The sequence below is a fragment of the Populus nigra genome, chromosome 9, assembly GCF_951802175.1.
Source record: "Populus nigra chromosome 9, ddPopNigr1.1, whole genome shotgun sequence".
NCBI lineage: Eukaryota > Viridiplantae > Streptophyta > Magnoliopsida > Malpighiales > Salicaceae > Populus > Populus nigra.
Window position 1 is genome coordinate 101,398 of NC_084860.1, and position 19,235 is coordinate 120,632.

At 35.7% G+C, this 19,235-nt stretch overlaps 3 protein-coding genes, 1 long non-coding RNA gene and 1 pseudogene across 4 annotated transcripts; 1 reads left to right on the forward strand and 4 right to left on the reverse strand.

The window, feature by feature from the left end:
* Positions 1-314: 314 nt before the first annotated feature.
* On the reverse strand, positions 315-1,903 carry LOC133703558 (cytochrome P450 716B1-like). Its single transcript, XM_062128159.1, has 4 exons — positions 1,619-1,903; positions 990-1,431; positions 722-909; positions 315-629 (listed from the first exon to the last, which is right to left on the reverse strand). The coding sequence occupies exons 1-4, from the start codon at positions 1,901-1,903 to the stop codon at positions 315-317; spliced, it is 1,230 nt and encodes a 409-aa protein (XP_061984143.1).
* Positions 1,904-4,049: 2,146 nt separating this feature from the next.
* LOC133702898 (uncharacterized) lies at positions 4,050-7,213 on the forward strand. Its single transcript, XR_009843800.1, has 3 exons — positions 4,050-4,176; positions 5,099-5,178; positions 6,866-7,213. It is a non-coding gene; the product is annotated as an uncharacterized LOC133702898 (long non-coding RNA).
* A 989-nt stretch (positions 7,214-8,202) lies between these two features.
* On the reverse strand, positions 8,203-9,116 carry LOC133702897 (15.4 kDa class V heat shock protein). Its single transcript, XM_062127228.1, has 2 exons — positions 8,772-9,116; positions 8,203-8,652 (listed from the first exon to the last, which is right to left on the reverse strand). The coding sequence occupies exons 1-2, from the start codon at positions 8,914-8,916 to the stop codon at positions 8,384-8,386; spliced, it is 414 nt and encodes a 137-aa protein (XP_061983212.1). The 5' UTR covers positions 8,917-9,116; the 3' UTR covers positions 8,203-8,383.
* Positions 9,117-10,862: 1,746 nt separating this feature from the next.
* LOC133703901 (uncharacterized) lies at positions 10,863-13,536 on the reverse strand. The gene has a single exon (XM_062128638.1). The coding sequence runs from the start codon at positions 13,052-13,054 to the stop codon at positions 11,156-11,158; it is 1,899 nt and encodes a 632-aa protein (XP_061984622.1). The 5' UTR covers positions 13,055-13,536; the 3' UTR covers positions 10,863-11,155.
* Positions 13,537-16,485: 2,949 nt separating this feature from the next.
* On the reverse strand, positions 16,486-18,736 carry LOC133703559 (mediator of RNA polymerase II transcription subunit 21-like; annotated as a pseudogene).
* Between the last annotated feature and the right edge of the window lie 499 nt (positions 18,737-19,235).

Genomic DNA, 19,235 nt, shown 5'->3' on the forward strand with positions numbered 1-19,235 from the left:
TGATTTTGTAATTAATGCTGCGTTGAACTTTGATTGAGTTAAGAGAAGTTTGTGTATAAGTTTGGGTTCACATAGGTATGGAACCTCGAAGGGGAACCTTTCCTATGTGCCGTTCATGGATCCGGGAATCGGGTCGTAACATAAGATTTGCTTTCTGATGTTCTCTCAATTCTTGAAGCTAAAAGGAGAAAACATTGCAGAGGCCATATTATTTCAACTAGCAGGAATTTCATTTCACAGTTATATTGTAATGTAATAGTATCAAATAGAGCATCTGTTTTAACTTCCATTGGAATAGATGTAGGAGTTTGCATTCAGTTGACTTTGGTAGGGATCTTTGGCTCAATTTCTATCTCCAGTCCATCCTTGAAAATGGGCAATGGATCCCTTGAAAAGGAAATGTTTGGGTGACATAGCTTCCATGTAAACCTGTTCACTAGGTAATGTATTGTTATCAGAGTTTCAAGTCTTGTAAATTCATATCCAGGACATATTCTAGCTCCTCCTCCGAATGCCACGAAACTATATGGAGGAACTGGTGCCTGTTTGTCAAAATGTCCCGGATCAAAATCTGATGGATTTGGGAAGATACACTCGTCCATGTGTGTCATGCAGGCTGCCCAGATTACCTGAGTCAAAACTTAGCAGAATACATGTTATCTTGTAGCACTGGTGAGTAAGTTACAATGACAAGGGAAACACGCAGAGACTTGAACCATACCTGCCATCCTTTGGGAATTAGGTATCCTTCATATTCAAAATCTTTTAGGACCTTCCTGAAGAAGGAAAACACTGGAGGCGTCATCCTTAGAGACTCCGTCGCTACTCTCCATGTGTATCTCATTCTTTGGAGATCATCCCATGTCAAAAGGTCCTCGGAGACCTTACTCCTGGCAATCTCCTCTTGTTCTGTAGTCTCAAATTTTAGTAACTGCTTTGAATTTGTTTCAATATTATTTGGTCTTTATTGAATCAATTTAGTTGCGTACCTTGAAGAACGCTGGCATAAACAGATGGATTATTGGCTAAAAGATTGATCAAGAAACTGAGGAGGATGGAAGTTGTGTCATGTCCTGCTATCATTATAAGGATAGCATTATCTACTATTTCCTCATCAGATAATGCTGCTGAAAAGTCCGCATTTCTGAGACTAAGCAGTGTGGTGATAAGATCTTGTTGAGGAGAGGTGATTTGATCCTCCATTGCAGCCCTCTTTTCATGAATCAGATCCATGACAATCGTTCTGATTTTTTCTCTAGCTTGGAGGCTACGGTTGAAGCATGTGAAGGGAAAATTGATTGGTACAGAAAGAACACCCTTCAGCAGTTGTTGGAAGAGCTCTACAAGAATCTCTCTTTTTGCACTTTGCTCTATTCCGAATATCAGTGAGCTCATAACGTTGAAGGTAAGAGTCTTCATCAATGGCATTGCCTACGTTGTAAAAAGAAATAAGAGATATATAAGACATAAAGAAAAGCAAGAGTACACAGTTTTCATTACTTCACCTGTGATTTTCAACCTGTAGAGGTCAACAATGAAAATTAGGACATTTACCGTAATAAGCACTTATCATTTTTATGTAGTGCAAGTATTTTGTCGTTTGATAAAATTGACCTACCAAAACCTTCTTCTTTCCATGCCAATGAATCTTGAAATGCTTTCTGACTTCTTCATCCATCTTACCAACATATTGCTTCAACACTTCAGGCTTTAAAATCGATACAAGAGCTCCTCTAACACGCTTGTGCTCATGGCCACTCAATTCTAGGATATTCCTCTCGCCGCAAAGCCTTCTTATAGACGATGGTTGCTGATTGGCAAGTATGCTATCATCACAGGTGTAGATGAACTTATTTGCAGCCTGACCGCATACGAATACTGTTGGAGCCCCCAAAAGGCTCATTTTCGAAATGGGGCCATATTTTCTTATTTTATCCTGAAGCCATTCTTCTGCTCTATTTTTCCTCATGGCACTTAGGAAGCTGAAAGTTTGGCCAATGATGGGGAAACCCAAAGAACCTGGTGGTAGCTTTTTTGAACTTTTCCTGCAGGCGATCAGGAGAAGGTAGAGAGGGAGAAGGAACAAAAGCATAGAGAAAAAGATTGTTGGACTCATAGTTACTACTATCTGTGCTAGCTAGTGTAACTAAACCTGAGATATTTTCCAAAAACAAATTAGTAGTACTTCTTCTTATAGGAACTCTGAACTTGTCTCTTATTCTTAACTACATCATCTGCATTCTTACATTTTTCTTGTTGTTCATGCATATCATTTAATTATCCGAGCAGTACCAAAACATAAGAATAAGAATCAATTTGAATCTTTCGTAACTGGCAAACCCTTCAAGGGTTGCTATGAGGCAGGTGGAATATTCAATGAGCAGCTGGTCTAACAGTAACACAATTCTAAAGTATTTGAAAGTTCTATGAAAGAAAAATGTCATAAAATCCTGATGAAGGCATATAGCTGATTAGAATTTAAAATATCCCTATCAAATCCTGAAAGGTTACATAAAGCAGCAAGTAAAGTATCATCGGAATGACCGGCGATGCATATAATTAAATCCGTCCACACATAACGTCAAACCAAAGAAAAACAATTTACAACTTATCAGCTAATCTTAGGAAGTATTTTGCTGTTGGGCTTGTTGAGAGTACATTTGTTATAACCTAGCACTAGTTTTAGTGCTAGTTAACTAGGGAAGAGCCTTGACCCCTAAAATATGGCAGGCATATCTTGTATTGACACATTCAACAGCAGGAATATTCTGAGATGACCCCAATATCCACTTCCTTAAAAAATTAATTAGCATCAGTTTATCAAAGGAAAGTTTTTTCATACAGCTGAACTCTTCCTGTAATAATTTATCAAATCAAATTATCTACTTAAATTGGGATCAAATTAACCATTTTAATCACCTAAACCAAAGAGTTCCCAAAATTAATTAGTATTGTGGAGTAAATTATGGATTTGAGAAATTGAAATTAGAATTTTGATAAAAGCGATTATGGCATGTTCTAGTTCTGTAAGCTTATGTGCTATTCATTGTTGACCTTCGACCCAAGGATATAGTTTTAGGATTCTAGATCACGCACTCAGAAATAACACAAGAAAGATTAAGTATTATAAAGAAAGACAAAATTTTATTGAATAGAGTTACCATACCAAAACTCTAAATTAAAATTTTATTGGATAGAGGCAACCAAATGAAGTTTTGGCCAAATATGAAAGCCACTTGAAGATCAAAATCTTGAAAGAAAAATATTTGGCTTGAGAAATATGACGACAACCACATAAGGGAGAAAAATAGCTATGAGTAATCATGATCAAATAAATACAATTATTGAAGAAAAGTATTTTAAATAGATGGCAATGAGATGTCATCAAATAAATGCATTTCAAGCTCCCAGAGTCCCAACTTGAACCAGCTGAATAGTCGACCTCAATTATTATGAATACAGTTGACCTCATGAATTATTGTATGTTTACATGCAGTTCTTCTTAATCATCTGTTCATAATTCTATAGTTGCTGACACTAGCACATGTGTAGCAGGGATGAAAATTTAATGTCAACCCGGATGGATACCGACCTTAGCCGGCCCGAATGAGCAGGGATTTTTAGATAGTTAATTTACCCAACAGATAATGAATAAGATATAGATTGATATTGTCAAACCCACACCGGAACTAATCCGAGATGTGTGTGTGTGTAAAGAAGCTAGCTGTTACAGAGAGATTCGGGTTTGTTAGTGGGGAGAGCGCTCGAAATGGGTTATTAGGCTTGTGAAAATTTCTTCTGAACTTTAGTTGCTAGAACATTTTATTTCATACAAGCTCGTCTGCTTTATTAAAATATGGTTTGCGTTAAAATACATCCCAAAATGATTTTATAGAAAACACTTGTATCATGTGTAATGTTTTGAATATAAAGACATAGGAAAAGGCTAGAAAGCCCTTGAATGCTTAGATGTAGGAATAAATTAAATGAGGGGTATAGTAGTAATTGAATAAAGAGATGATAAATATAAATAAGAAGTAAAAAAATGAAAAAGGAAAGAGGGATCTGAATTTTGAGAGAGAACCGGCAAGAGAGAAAGGGAGAAAGAAGAAGAAGAAGAGAAAAGAGGGAAATTAGAAGGGAAATAGAAAGGAATTGAACGGAATAAGTTTAAAGGTAAGATTTAGGTTGTTAAATGTATAAATTTGTATTATTGAGCTTTTAATTTTGGTTTTGATAAATGTTAGGGTTTTGAAAATTTATGTTTTGGGTTTAATTGATTAATTAAATTGAATGTTATAAGGTTGATTGTTATGGGTAATTGATTAATGAGTTGATTATGGAAGATTGTGATGATTTTGAGTTATGAATTGTGTAAATGGTGAATGTTGAGTTAGAAATTTGGCAAGAACAGTAGGTAACCAGTGAGAATTCTGAGTTGGAGGTTGAAGATGATGAAAATTCAATTTGGTCCCTCAATTTTGGAAAATTACAGTTTAGTCCCCAAACTTTGAAAAATTTGCAGAATGGTCCTTGGAGCCTATTCCGAGATTCGGAACAGAATAACATATGAATTATGGACAGAATTACTGTATAGATAAGAGAATTTAACACTTTCAATTTGGTCCTCCAATTTGACAAAAATTATAATTTGACCCTAAAAATTTGGTAAAATTCCAGAATGGTCCCTGGAGTATAATGAGATGATCTGGACAGAAATGAGGATGAATTATGGACATAATTTCAGTATATTCATGGATTTATGATAAATTTTAGTTTGGTCCTCCAATTTGACAAAAGTTGCAATTTAACCCTTAAGAATATGATAAATTATAGATTAGTCCCTAGCTGTAATATTACCTTTTTCAGATTGGTTTGATGAATAATTGAGGGTTATTTAGTGAATTATTACCAATTTTATTAATTGTTTTATTATGGATTAGATTTCGGGAAAACCGTTAAATGTTGGGTTTTTAGGAAAGATAACTAGTTAGTTCAAAAACATTTAGGGTTATGGAATACACCCTTAGATAAGTGTATTAAATAGGTTATATATATTCTTTTGAGTCATTCTTAAATATGTCTTCTTTATATTCAGATAATCCTGATATTCTACCGGCGGGACGTCAGTAGGATTTTCTTCGATATCAGCTTTGAGTTTTGTTGCTTTCGAGTCAGGTGAGTGGATAATTTTCCATATGCATGAGAAATAGTATAAATATTTGATTTGTTAATATGAATTGAATCATGCTTCTTGATAATATATATGTTGATTATTATCCTTGTTATGATAAAACATGATCAATTATTGAATCTGAATTCTTGATATGAACCAACATATATTTTGAATTGACTTCTGAATTGATAGCTCCTTATTTGATTGATGACATGAGTTGAGCTTTGAGATATGAATATGTTTGTTAGATTATGATTATAAACCTATAGTATGTCAGTCAGAATACTCATGCTAACAGGGTAGTGTTAGTCTTTGTGCACATCATATCTGAACCCTAGTTGGTCGGGGGAGTCACCAACTTGTATGGACTGATCATCCCACAGTACGGAGCCTCATGCTCATTGCATTTTGATTTTCTGACGAACTTTACCATTTGATCTTCTTGTTATGGCCTATTTGAAAAACCTTCATATAAGAACCTAGAGCCATATTTGTATATAATTCTCATTATTATTCTTTTCAGGCTTATAGCTTGATAGCAGGTTACTTTTGTTGAACCTTCCGAACCTGCTTTTTGGTTGTAATTTGTACCTTCCTTTTATGTCAAGTTAGTACTCCAAAACTATAAATTATATTAACTCTTGTATTAAGACAATTCAATTATATTATGAAGTTGATTTTGTTATTAATGCTGCGTTGAACTCTGATTGAGTTATGATAAGTTTGTGTGTAAGTTTGGGTTCGCATAGGTATGGAACCTTGGAGGAGAACCTTGCCTATGTGCCGATCATGGATCCGGGATTCGGGTCGTGACATCATGATTCATAATAAGATATAGATTCATAATTTTATTTCATGAACTATGTTTGTTTTCTGGAATTCACTTTCCAGGAAACCACTTTCCAAACTTTCCTGTGTTTGTTTGCCATTAGAAAAGTTAGTCAACGGAAAACACTTTCTAATCAAAGAAAAATTTGGCTTGGTTTCCAAGAAAGTGTTTTCCTGTAAAATTTGGACGGAAAACACTTTTCGTAAGTGGTGAAAAATTTTGAAATGTCATATTATTTGCTGATTATATTAAATTTGGTCCTCAAACTTTTGATTGGTACATATATTTTGTTTTGAATATTTATTTTTCAATTTCATCTCTTAAAATTTAATTTTTATATTAACTTTGGTCCTCATTTTTATAATTGTTATTTGTTTTTCTCTTATTAATTTTTTATTGAAATTTTTTATCTATCAAATTTGGTCCTCATTCTTTTGATTGTTACTTATTTTATTTAAAATAATTTATGAAATGTTAATTATTATTATTTTAATCTCTTTATCTTTTATTTTTTTTATTTTCTAGATTTGATCTCTATTATTTTGATTATTATTTATTTTATTTGAGATAATTTATGAAATTATATTTTTTGTCAATTTTATTCTCATTCAACTTTTTAATCTGTAAGATTTGTTCCTTGTTATTTTAATAAAATTGAGAAAAATAAAACATTAATAAGTTATTTTCCAGCTCATTTTTCATGACATAACCAAATACTGGAAAGTATTTTCCAACTTATTTTTCATTACACTATTAAATATCAAAAAATAATTTATTTTTTTAAAATTTATTTTCTCAAATAAAACTACTTTTCAACAAACAAACGGAACCTAATTTCAATACATCCCATCTATGTGCAGGAAACCTCGCGGTGCGGCTGTGAGAGAGAACATAGAAAGAAGATTATGCGAGGCTGTCGAACTCTTGAAATTGATAAATAGCTAACTTGAGTAGTTAAGACACAGATGCAACTTATGCTTGTTGAACCCTTCAGAGGTATGGAAAATGGTAACATTTTGGAGCAGTTCCAGGGCCATGTTGTTAGGCTTTCTTTCGGTTGTCATGCCTAATCTGTGCGTCGTTGAGTTGAGATTTGATGAAGTAAATAGTGTACTGAGAGGTGTGCAGATTTGAGATGAAGCTGTTTGTCTTCACTGTAATGATTTTTCTCCCCTTTTCTTGAGCAAGTTGTTCTGTTTGTTTCCTCCCTTCATACTCTTAGGGCAGAGGACAAGGTGGAGTTACAGCACAGCATTGTTGTCCTCCTGCATGTGCCTCTTGGATAGTTGGATGCCATGGAAATGCTGCGACTGACCAAACACACTAGACAAGTTGCAAAACTATGTTAATTATCTTGATTTATTCATGGAAAATTGCAATAATTATTTTCTTATAAAAAAATAGATGTACAGATGGACACATACCTATGGAAATTTCACTGTATTTATTTCAAAATTAAAACTTTACTATGATCATAGCAAAATCAAAACTTGAATCATATTTACAAATATATGAAACTAATTCAATATAGATGAATCACCTTTTAAAAAAATAGTGGTAGGGAAACAATCAATAATTAATTATCTGTGGATGCAGCTGGGAATAAAGGAAGGTTGTTGAAAGTTGAGCACGATGGTCCCATTGCTGTGCACATGACATTATCTTTTTGGAGGACCAAGAGATTCAGATTCCTTATGGCCGCAAAAATATCTGTGATCCTATTTAACACCATGTCTACATATTCAGTAAATTGATGCCCTCTGGTGGGCTATACGGACAAGGTTCGTTTGTCTGCTTCAGCCAAGTTTGGTGGTTAGATAATCCATTCATGAACCAAGGCTGCAGTTAAAAAACCTGTGTGCCTGTTTAGGAAGTTGGAGCGGCAGCGGAGCAACCATGTTCAACTGTTATAGGCCGCGGAGCAATCCATGTTTCCAAACCAAAAGGGTTGAACTAGCGTTCCCAAACGGTCAGGTGGTTAGGAACTTGCAATGTTCACAGCCAATAAGAGTTGAACTTGTCATGCTGTTACAAAAATTCATGATCCTTGACTTTTGTTTTCACTTCGGCAATTTGAGGCAAAACAAGTAAAACTGTATCATCTCTCAATGGAGCAAGAAAGCAAAGGAAACTAGAGTGAAATCAAAGCGTGTGCTGCTCGAGGAAACCAAGACTCAAGATATCACCAGTAAGAAGATTAAAGCAGAACCAGAGCATCATCTAGAACGTCATTCCTACTCGATAAATGTTTTTACACAATTTTTTCCAATCTCAATAGCAAGCCTAGCTTATCCCAATAACTAGTGCTAGCAATCAATCATTCAATCATAAACCAATAGGTTTTAGTGCCTAATTAAGCATCTAAGGATGGAAAAAAATCAAGCAGCCCTAGCAAGAACTTGTAGCCTTTCAGGCACATCTTCTGGGTCAATAAAGAATCCCCTCCTCCTAAAAGCTCTCGGTACAGTAACTGTCAAGACACCGTCTTCAAATCCTGCTGATATTCCCTCAATATCAATCCCACCAGGAGGCCTGAATTTTCTATTGAAGGACTTGACAGGCTGAGTTGATTCATCAATAGCCTCAGTTCTAATTATGAGGTACCTTGAATCCTCTACCTCCAGTTTTATCTCTTCTTTCCTCACACCTGCCATAAGAACCAAGACAACATCTCATTCCAATTCAAACACAATTGAAAGAAATGCAAGAAACTTCAAGAAATGAAAAGAAACATCATAAGAAGCTAAAGTAAGTTGTCCAAAGTACCAGGGAGGTCAGCAGAATAGATGTGTGACTCAGGGGTTTCAGACCAGTTGACATGGTTTTCAGGGGTGGGGAGATAGGAGAAGAGGGCTGGGTTTGCAAGGAGATAGTACCATGGTGAAGGTTGATGATAGATGGACAGCTCCATTGCTTATCAGATCTCTTTGGGGTAGGATTTGATTGATGGGGTGTGACTTGATAAGAGGAGGCACTGGCTGTGCTAGCCTTTTTATAGAGCAAATGGTCAAGTTGCTGCCTTTTTGGGCCAATGAGGTTAGGTTTGCAAGTTGATTGGCTTTCTGAACTTTACATGAGGGTTTGGTTTCCTTCTATAATAGAAGGAAGGTGGATGGTCAAACTATGCGGTGCTAGCTGCATAGACTAATACTATCTCGTTCTGAAATGACAAATTTTGCCACTAATAGTTAATGTTGCAACAAGTTGATGAGTTTTTTTTTTAAAAAAAAAAAGAAATTATCGCAGAGAAAAAAATAAGACAGATAAAACACCATATATATATATATATATATATATATATATATATATATATATATATATATAATAACATAATTTAACAAGTCATATCATATCAGAAAAAAGGGTGGGGTCATGGTGGCCATGTAGATATTTTGTGGTGGGGGAGAGAGTGATGCGTGGGCAACGGTGATGGCAGAGGAAGAGAATGGAAAGGGAAATAAGGAAAGAAAGAGTACGAAAAATAGAGGCCAAGGTTTTAATTCCATTGGAGTGGCTTGCAAGCTTGCAACACACGTGACATGCAAGCTTGCAACACACGTGACATGCAAGCTGTTGATGTCTCACGGGACTCGTCTCTAAATAGCTTTCAAAATATTTTATACGCCTTTCTTATATCGTGCTAATTTTTTTTTATTTAAAGGAAAAAAAAAACAAAAACAAAAACTAGCAAATTTATAGTTGCCTTAGATGTCCATGAACAGAACTGAACTGTTTCGGTCAAGTTGTTACAAGTATTTCCCTTTTCCAAGATACAACAAAATAAAGAGTTGTGTCTTGCACCAATTAGAGCTTCTGGTGCGTTTGAGTTTTGACAACTTGTAGCTCACATGTGGTTGGCTGGCCCATTACGGATCCCACCATTTTGGAAAAATCTACTGGGATGGAAACATTCATACCTACCAAGTCTCCAAATAATGGACCTCTCACGAAGATCTTCTTCAGGTGCTTGAAATGCTAGGGTTGGTGTCAACTCTATGTCACAAGGTCCAAGCCGGGGAGGTATTCTAACATAGGAGTTGTGAGAATCCATCTACATCTGTAAAATAGGTATTTTGGACATAACGTTTTCTACTATGACTTTGAGATAGCTTGCTTACCTTCAATTTTATTCAATAAGTTTCTCAACTAGTCAGCAGTGCTTTTTCTTCACTATAATTTGCAGCTTTTCCTCTTCGTCATACCACTTCTGGAAAGCAGTTCCTGATATGTACGGAAATACAGGACAAGAACTTATTTCAGCGGGAAATACAGAACAGGAAGTTATATTGGAGATCAGAGTGAAGGTTCAGGAAAAAGGTAAAAGGTAGACTTTGGTTTTTTAATGGAAAAACATATGAGATGCCACCAATTTTCAATCATTAAGCGTGCATTCAATGATGTTCTTTCGAACCCAGAGAACTTGAAGCCCAAACCAAAGGGCTCTTAATAAGCAAGAGACATGCTAACAAGACTGCAAATCAAACGCATACAGAGGTTTTCCATGCAAGATTTGTACAAAGAAATTTACAAGTTTCCCCATTTCACTGACCCCGGATACTGACCTCTTACAGCTACGACAACACCGGGCCTACATCTCCGCCAGCTATAAAATTGTCTCCATTGTTTTCTGGTTATGAAGATGTAATATCTGTCAAATTATCCTTATAAAATCTCTGGTAACATTACCGAAAATAACAGCTTTCAGGAAAATCACAGCATTCTCTAACATCCTTTCGTCTACATACATAAAACATGGTAGACAACAGCGCTATGAGAAAGGCAATGGTTTTCACTCAGCAAGTCATCTTCGAAGAGAGGAAGAAAACACAGATATTTTAGTACCGTTCGCAGGCTTAGTTACCGTGGAAAACAATTCTCTTATGATTGAACGTTTACACACTTTGAATGAAACCATATCTGGCCAGGAATTGTCGATGCCCACTATGGATTGCAACAAGAAATAAGATCACAGTGGCATACCAAGCTGATAATCAGCTTATTACAGTTAAATGATAAACATTATGAAACAATTAAAAATATACAAAATGTTCTTTGAAATGGTTAAATCAAGTTGCTTCAATCACCACAACACCTGCAATATGATCAGGTAAATGACAACCACCATGGACAACAGAAGCATGGCTCCTTCTTCATGTATTCACCCCAAGCACAAAACCATTACTATATGAAGGAAGATTGTTTGAAAGACAGTGAGTCTTGACTGGAGAGCGGAAAGGATTTGGTGTCACTGGATGTGTAATGTGTAATCCAGCTCCGCGAAGAACCTGCTTTGCATTCGCACATAAAATTTCAGACTGCTCAGTGAAGAAGGCTGGAACACCTCTAGATTTTATCAATTCAAGTGCTCCTCCCCAAGCAGAATAGCTCTCCAACCCACAGTTCAATGCAACAATGATATGTGGAGAAGGAAGATAGGTGGCTTCGTCCTGATAATTACCTCTCACAAGATTCACCCTCACTCTACTACTTATTCCTGAAGTTGTGCCTGACAAGTTAGTTGGAACTTCCGGTCCCACCATTACAATATGTATATTTCCTGATCCATTCAGCAAATGGCCAATCTCTGCAAATGCAGGCATCCAATCTAACTCCCCTTCAGGACCAAGGTAGTGAAGAATCACCTCTTTCCCTTTGAGTAACAGGTTCTTCGAACTAATATTAAGAGCAGTTAATATGTAATAAACTGTAAATGGGTGAGAGAGAATGTCAGCAACAGGGCTTGATAAGGGCAGCGACCGAAGATTATAGTACTCTGACCAACCAGAAAGAAGGATTGGGCTTGATATTCCATCTCTTACATGGTTGTGAAAAGGGGAATCACGAGGGTACTCCTCATCATCCAGCCCACCCCATGAGTCCCAAAGCCCACCTTTGACAGGAAGGAGACCAAGAGGGCAGTGAGCATAGCAACCACACTTCCTTCTCCACATGCCTTTTTGATGGATGCCCAGTGACTCAAGCCATTTACAAGGCTGGTCAGCTGAACATGGGAACAAAAAGATTTTCATTGCCAGCTCTTCTTCTCTTTCCATCATAGCCTTGTAAAGACCACACATGCTCTTGTGTGTTTCCTTCCAGTGCTGCTTCTGGCACAGAGAACTGCAGTAGACCACAGCGCGACACTGCGCACAACATTGAGACTGGTCTCCATGAACTTCTTTCTCGCACAATGTACACTGCCTCAAGACACCATTTGAATTTACTCTTACATCAACAAAGACCTCCTCCCTTGGTGGTTCAGCATACTTGGTGGGTGTCGAGCTAGCTGTTGAGCTAGCCTTTTCCTCATATGCCTGACCAGGAGGATGGGAGACAGTAACTGCAACAAGGTCATGACCCTTGGCCATTTCTGGAGGCCATTGAACATCCACAGTCTCAATAAATGTTTCAAAATACATCATCCTTGACCATTTTGGAGCACCATCTTTATCTTCCTGGAGTAGTGGATGCACAAGAGAAATAGCTCTCATGAAGGCATACACAAACCTAAGCTCTTCAAGAGTTGGATTCCTAAACCGAAGTTCACCAGAAGACATACAACGTGCAACATCAATCACAGGAAACCTATCAGTACCCGATGCTTCCAATGACAAAGACTTGATCATTCTCTTATTTGAAGGAAACATCAACGCCTCAGGTTCATACGAGACCCTCAAAAGCTCAACATTTGGAACACGAATTGTCTCTCTCGGTCCAGTCATCTTCTTAGCATCACTTTCAGATCGAAACATATAAAACCCAACATCCCCACCATCACCTCCTATGAACTGAACACAAGGAAAAGGCTGTTTCTTGCCGGACCAATCCGAATCCTTCCCTACCCGGATACCAAAAAGATGCCAAGGACGCAATCTTTTCCACGGTTCAGTTCTATAAAGAGCAGCAGAACCTTTATATATAGACTTAATGAAATTAGGAGAAACTCCCTCTACCTTCATTAGACATGTACTTGATCCAGGACCAAGCCCGGGACCAGAACCAAATTGCTCCTGAAATCTACCAAACAAATTCTTCAAATGCAAATCCATTATGACCCGTTTCCCAAATCTCACCAAATTCCCCAAACTCCCACTAAAATCAGCAAACCCAGCAAAAAAGCACTAACCTTTGTTACTACTACAAATACAACAAACCATAAAGCTCAAAACTTTCCACTGAATTTGATCTCCAAAGGGTCTAATAATCTAGCAAAGACAGTAAACTAGACAGTGCAAGGACAAAGAATCCTTAAAACAGCAGTATTAAATTAGTGTACTGTCCACTCATAGAAGCCCTTAATTACAGTAACATTAGAAAGAACGTGAAAAAAACAAGAACCAATGCTTCTTACCAGAATTTGATGCCGGGGTATTTTGCAGTGAAAGACTGAAGAGTTCGAAGGGAGAGTGAGATCAGGAGCATTTGACTCCCAGTTGAAAAATCAAAGGAAGACAATGCACTGTTTGACGGAGGAAGCAAAGATTAAGGAATTTGTTCTTGTAAGGACGTTCGCATTTTATGAGTTTCTTTTTTTTGTTTGCTCCTCAATGTAACTTTAAGGTTGCATTATGAACCTCATCTTTCTTACCTTTACCAAGACCTCCTTCTTCTTAATTTTCTTTTAACAATACTGTTAGGTCTGTTCGGTCTAACGATCCGGTTTGTGTTTAGTTTTAACTGTCAAAGAATTATCTCAACCCAATAGTTTAAGTTGTTAGGTGAGGTTTCAGGATATAATTTATATTATTCTCTAACACATCCCCTCAAATGAAATCCCTTTAAGCTTGAAACTTACACAGGTCCACATTATTTTGTGCTTAATTTTTATCAAATAAACAGGGGATGGTGAGATTCAAACTCGTGACCGCTTGGTCATCAAGGCTCTGATATCATGTTAAAAAACTAATTCAACCCAAAAGCTTAAGCGGTTAGGTGAGGTCCCAAAATATGATTTATATTATTCTTCAACACATCCTTTCAAGTGAAAATTCTTTGGGCTTGAAACTTGCACAAATCCACATTATCTTGTGTTTAATTTTTTTATCAAATAAATAGGGATAGTAAGATTCAAACCAGTGACCGCTTAGTCATCAAAGCTCTGATACCATGTCAAAGAACCAATTCAACCCAAAAGTTTAAACGGTTAGGTGAGGTCCCAGAATATAATTTATATTATTCTCTAACATTAACTAGTTAGGTGGCTCGTGCGCGAGCTCACCATTTATTTTTTTAAAAAATTGGATCCTAACAATAGCATGACCCAAGGTTATTTGGGTCCTACATATACAGGACCTAAGTTTATTTTGGGCCCTGCACAACCAATGACCCAAAACTATTTTAAGTTTTGTAGCATGCGGGGCCTAAGGATAGTTGGGTCTTGGCAAGCCCAAGCCTCATGTGCGTGCTAGGGTGTGCACAGCCCCAAGACAGACAACTCATGTGCCACGTGTGCAAAGGGATATATCCAGCACAAAGATAGAAGCCTAAGCGCCATGTAAGAACAAGGGTGTTCCAGCACTGCGACAGGAGCCCAAGCGCTACGTGTTATAATGTATTTATTTATAACATAAAAAAATATTTTTAATATTAATACTTTTGATTATAGTAAAAATAATAATATTCATAACACAAATAATATTATTTTTAAATACAAGAATATTTAGAATACAAATAATAATATTTTTTTATATTAAAACTTTGAAGCATTATAAGAATAATAATATTATAACAAAAATAATAATATCTTTGAGATAAATACTTTATATTCTAAGAAAAATAATAATATTGACAACGCAAATTATAATATTTTTATATTAATATTTAGAATTGTTGAGTATGTTTAATAATATTATGTCACGGGCTCACTCTTTATTTTTATAAAAAATACCATAAAAATATAATATAAATAATAATATTTTTTTTAAATTTATTAATTTTTTTTATTAATAATATTAATTATAATAAAAATAATAATATTTCTAAAAGAAATAATAATATTTAAAATCCTAGAACCCATGAACATTGAGTCTTGATGAAGGACCCAATCGAATTGAGTCCTTATGCTAGACCCATTAATCTTGAGTCCCGCCAGTCCCATTTCCCTTGAGTCCTTAGCCATGACCCAAGCACCACTTGTCCCCAACCCAACATAGCTCAAGCGTCACGTGTGCACTAGGGAGTGTCCAGCTCATAGGCAGAGCCCAAGCACCATGTGTGTGCAGGGGGTGTGCCCAAACGCCACGTGTTCTCACGTGATTTTTTTTTTATAGTAATAATATTTTTTAAAAATTTATTAATGATGATAATAGTAATACTAATAATAATTTTTAATTTTACCTTTCAAATCACATCTTTAGTTGTTTTTCAATATTAAGAATAAAATTTTTCTAATTTAGTAATTATTTATTAATAATATTGATTATTATAAAAATAATAATATTTATAACACAAAAAATAATATTTTTAATATTAATACTTTTGATTATAGTAAAAATAATAATATTCATAACACAAATAATACTATTTTTAATTCCAATAATATTTAGAACACAAATAATAATATTTTTTTATATTAAAACTTTGAATTATTATAAAAATAATAATATTTTTTTGGCTCAGTTTTTTTCCAGTTTGACTCGGTTTTTTTGATTTGGCTCGGTTTTTTTTCCGGTTTTTTGGTTTGGGTTCAGTTCGGTTTTTTCGGTTTCAGACTTAAAAAACTGAAACTGAACCGAACCGGTTGGTTTTTTTAAAATTTTAATCGGTTTAATCAGTTTTTTTTTTCATGGTTCGGTTTTTTTGATTATTTTTTTTTCAATTTTCTCAGTTTAATCAGTTTTTTGATTTTTTTTAAAACATCCTAGGGGTACCCTATGGTAGGCTATGGTAGGGGGTGTGATTATCGTTTTGTTGTATATAACATGAAAACATTCATCCCATTGTTTATCTGTCGAAGAGTGAGCTGGCTGTTGTCACCACTTCATCTTCTGTTCATGGATAGATCACTCAGGTTGTGTAGTTTTTCTTTCTAATATTAACTTGAACAAAAATAAAAGATTACATTAATATCTTATTTAATTAAAATCACAATGAATGTGAGTGAGAAATTCCTCTCGATTATTTGTATCTCATCCATGACTTGGAAGTATAATAACACCAGATCCACACACCACAAGTGAGGCAAGTAAACTTTGAAGGGTTGAGGTATACATGCAAATGAAAAATATCGAAGCATCAATCGAAGCATCAATTAGAATTTCGAAATAAGTGTGTGTGTGTGTGTGTGTGTGTATATATATATATATATATATATATATATATATATATATATATATATATATATATATAGCATGGACTATGAACCCTAACATTCAACTAATACCTTGAGTACGTAGTACATCGAGCGATATCCTTGAAACTTCTTAACATGAAAAAGTTTGGGGAAACAAGAAAGAAGGAAAAAAAGTGTGCACCATAATCTTCAGTCTGGTTTCTTCAAGTTCAAGCAATTATCAGTAGCTTGACTGCACAACTTTTGCACCAGTTTTAGCTCCGTCTCTGCAACGTCGAAGCCACCATGTTTGTTAGTGATGAGTACAAAAGGAGGAAAACATATGGCAAGGACATGTAAATGATCCAAAATAACCCATTTCAAATTTAAGGACTTGAAAAGCAAATAACATGACCAATCAATAGAAACATGTATGAATCTAATTGCATGGCAGGCAGCCGCAAGCAGCCATCTATGTCTTTAAAGCTCCACCATGGTTTCTAGTTTCCATCAGTTATGTTCACCGTGTCGCTGTATCTGCACATTTCGAACTAGAGCAGTCCCCATACATGAGATGGAGACCGTGGTTCCAAACCTTGCTACATCCTTTTCCTTTCCATATCTGCACGTATTGAACTAAAGCAGCCAAAACTCGTTATATCCTATTCCTTTCATATTAGTATAATTTAAATCACTTCCCAAATAACTAAATTCGTTTTTTATTTTGACAGGGAATTGAGAATGTTATATCCTCCTCTTTGGGTACTAGAGGAGCAAGGGGTGGGATTCCAAATCTGGATTTCTGTGCTTCCCTTGCTTTGCAGGGGAAGATGCCACTCCTCAAACTACCCAGTAATTATAACATTCACTGTAAAGCAGGACAAGTGTACACCGAGTATCCAAGCACATACAGCACATCAAACACAAGCTGAAAAGTTGACGAATTTACCTGCTGCCTCCAGTTGCCTGTGCAGTTCCTGGCCTACAGCATCATCTTCAGCCTGGCGTTCACAGAAAAAACAGATCATTCATCAATTCTATAATATTAGATGTAAAAAGAGTAAATCAGGTGAAGTTTATGTAGAATAACCTGGAGTTCTGCAATCTTTTTCTGTCAAAGAACCATCTCAATCCAATAGTTTAAGCTGTTAGGTGAGGTTTTAAGATATGATTTATATTATTCTCTAACACACTCCCTCAAGTGAAAGCCATATGGGCTTGAAACTTGCACAAGCTTACTTTACCTTGTACTTAATTTTTATCAAATAAATAGAGATGGTGAGATTCGAACTCGTGACCGCTTGGTCATCAAAACTCTGATACCATGTTAAAAAACCATCTCAACCCAATAGCTTAAGCTGTTAGGTGAGGTCTTAGGATATAATTTAAATTATTCTCTAACATTTTCAACTGGCCTCCTCACCTCACTCAGACAGAGGAAGTGCTGCAACCAACACATCAAACTATAGAAAGAACAACCAGAAATAAGTTTCTGTCCAAAGCAACCCAGTTATTACAGTGCATGCAGGATGGACAGAAAACCAGCAGCAGAGAACTTGAGATCAAAATCTCTGCAGCTCAAAAGCAAAATTGACATTGCTAGACAAAGCAAGAGTCAGACTCTTATTTTAAAGAAACTCATAGATTATTCGAGATTCTTGCAATCACAACAAGGCAGCTTTCGCTTCAGTTCCTGAGGTGCTCACTCCACAAACAAAAGAATCTTCATTAAGTTTAGTAAAAGAAAGCATCCTAGTACTACAAATCTCCACTAACAAACACCAGAAAGAATTTCATATGGCCATAAAATTTAGACTTCACACGGAACTTTAAAGTTCATCGTAAACGATATTATACCCCAATGATTCAACCAAAATCTAATAACACTGATAAGATCTTTGGCCACTTCCCAGTTTTGTTTACAGTACTTAATAAAGGACTGAAGTGAGAGGAAAAAAAAAATTCCAATTCAAATTCCAAACATAACCCTGAACAGACAACCTAAGTTCGAGTATGTCGACAAAAATTCAGACATCAAGGGTTGTCCTTACACAAACTAAACTAGAAGAATAATAAATAAAAAAACCCCACCCTTCAAGCATCTTGCACCACAAAAATCACTGCTTAAAACGCTGAATCAGCCCTAATTAAGAAAAAAAACAGATGCTGGAATGAAGAGAAGATCATAAAGACTCAATCTTCTGGATTTCTATAAATTTTAAATCTTTAAGCAACAGGGTTTAATAAAATTAATCTGTTTAGCAGCTTTGACAAGGGCAGCACTCATCTGTTATGGCTGCTCAGAGAAATTGGCAGCATCTTCTGTAGGATTTGGAGGAGGTTCAGGGAAGGTTTGTGAGAGTCTGACTGAAAGTCCATCTTTTTGAAGGGTACCAAAAGTGTTGAAAGTAAGTGCTGCTATTTGATTCACTTGCTCCTGTAACTGAGATATTATGTCCATGTTTATTGCAACCTTGTATTTTGTACTATAAATTTTGAAACCAGTTGCATAGAGCTCCAAGGGTTTTTATTTTCTGTTCTCTGTTTTCTCGAGAAACAAACGGAAAGTAGCAGATTTTTAGGTTTTATAGCAGCAGAAGCTATACTAGTTTTGGGCTAAACAAACTGTTCTCTTAAACTTGTGGGCGAAGACCCTAAAATTTCTTTGGGAAACAGATTTGGCCTTCCTCTTCTAGCAAATTTAAGATGGAAATTTGATAACTAAGATATACTTCTTTCAACTGATTTACTCCAAAAGGTTGCAAGAAAATATTATTACCAAAGTCTACATCCATTTCTACTACAACGATCCCAAATCAAAAGGTAAAGGACAATAAGAGCAGAAAATACATGCCCAGCCTCTGAACTGATATTTAAGGATCTGCTTAACACTCTAAATAATGGCAATGTCGAGCATTATCGCCCAGGCCTATTTATTCCTTGACTCTTGACATCATGTG

Excerpts from the sequence above, each read along its gene's own strand:
- LOC133703901 (XM_062128638.1), bottom strand. The coding sequence starts at position 13,054 with ATGGATTTGCATTTGAAGAATTTGTTTGGTAGATTTCAGGAGCAATTT.
- LOC133703558 (XM_062128159.1), bottom strand. The coding sequence starts at position 1,903 with ATGAGCCTTTTGGGGGCTCCAACAGTATTCGTATGCGGTCAGGCTGCA. Across the intron at positions 1,432-1,618 it reads ATGGAAAGAAGAAGGTTTTG|GCAATGCCATTGATGAAGAC; the intron begins GTAGGTCAATTT and ends TTTACAACGTAG. Across the intron at positions 630-721 it reads TAATTCCCAAAGGATGGCAG|GTAATCTGGGCAGCCTGCAT; the intron begins GTATGGTTCAAG and ends GTTTTGACTCAG.
- LOC133702897 (XM_062127228.1), bottom strand. The coding sequence starts at position 8,916 with ATGGAGCTGTCCATCTATCATCAACCTTCACCATGGTACTATCTCCTT. Across the intron at positions 8,653-8,771 it reads CTATTCTGCTGACCTCCCTG|GTGTGAGGAAAGAAGAGATA; the intron begins GTACTTTGGACA and ends TTCTTATGGCAG.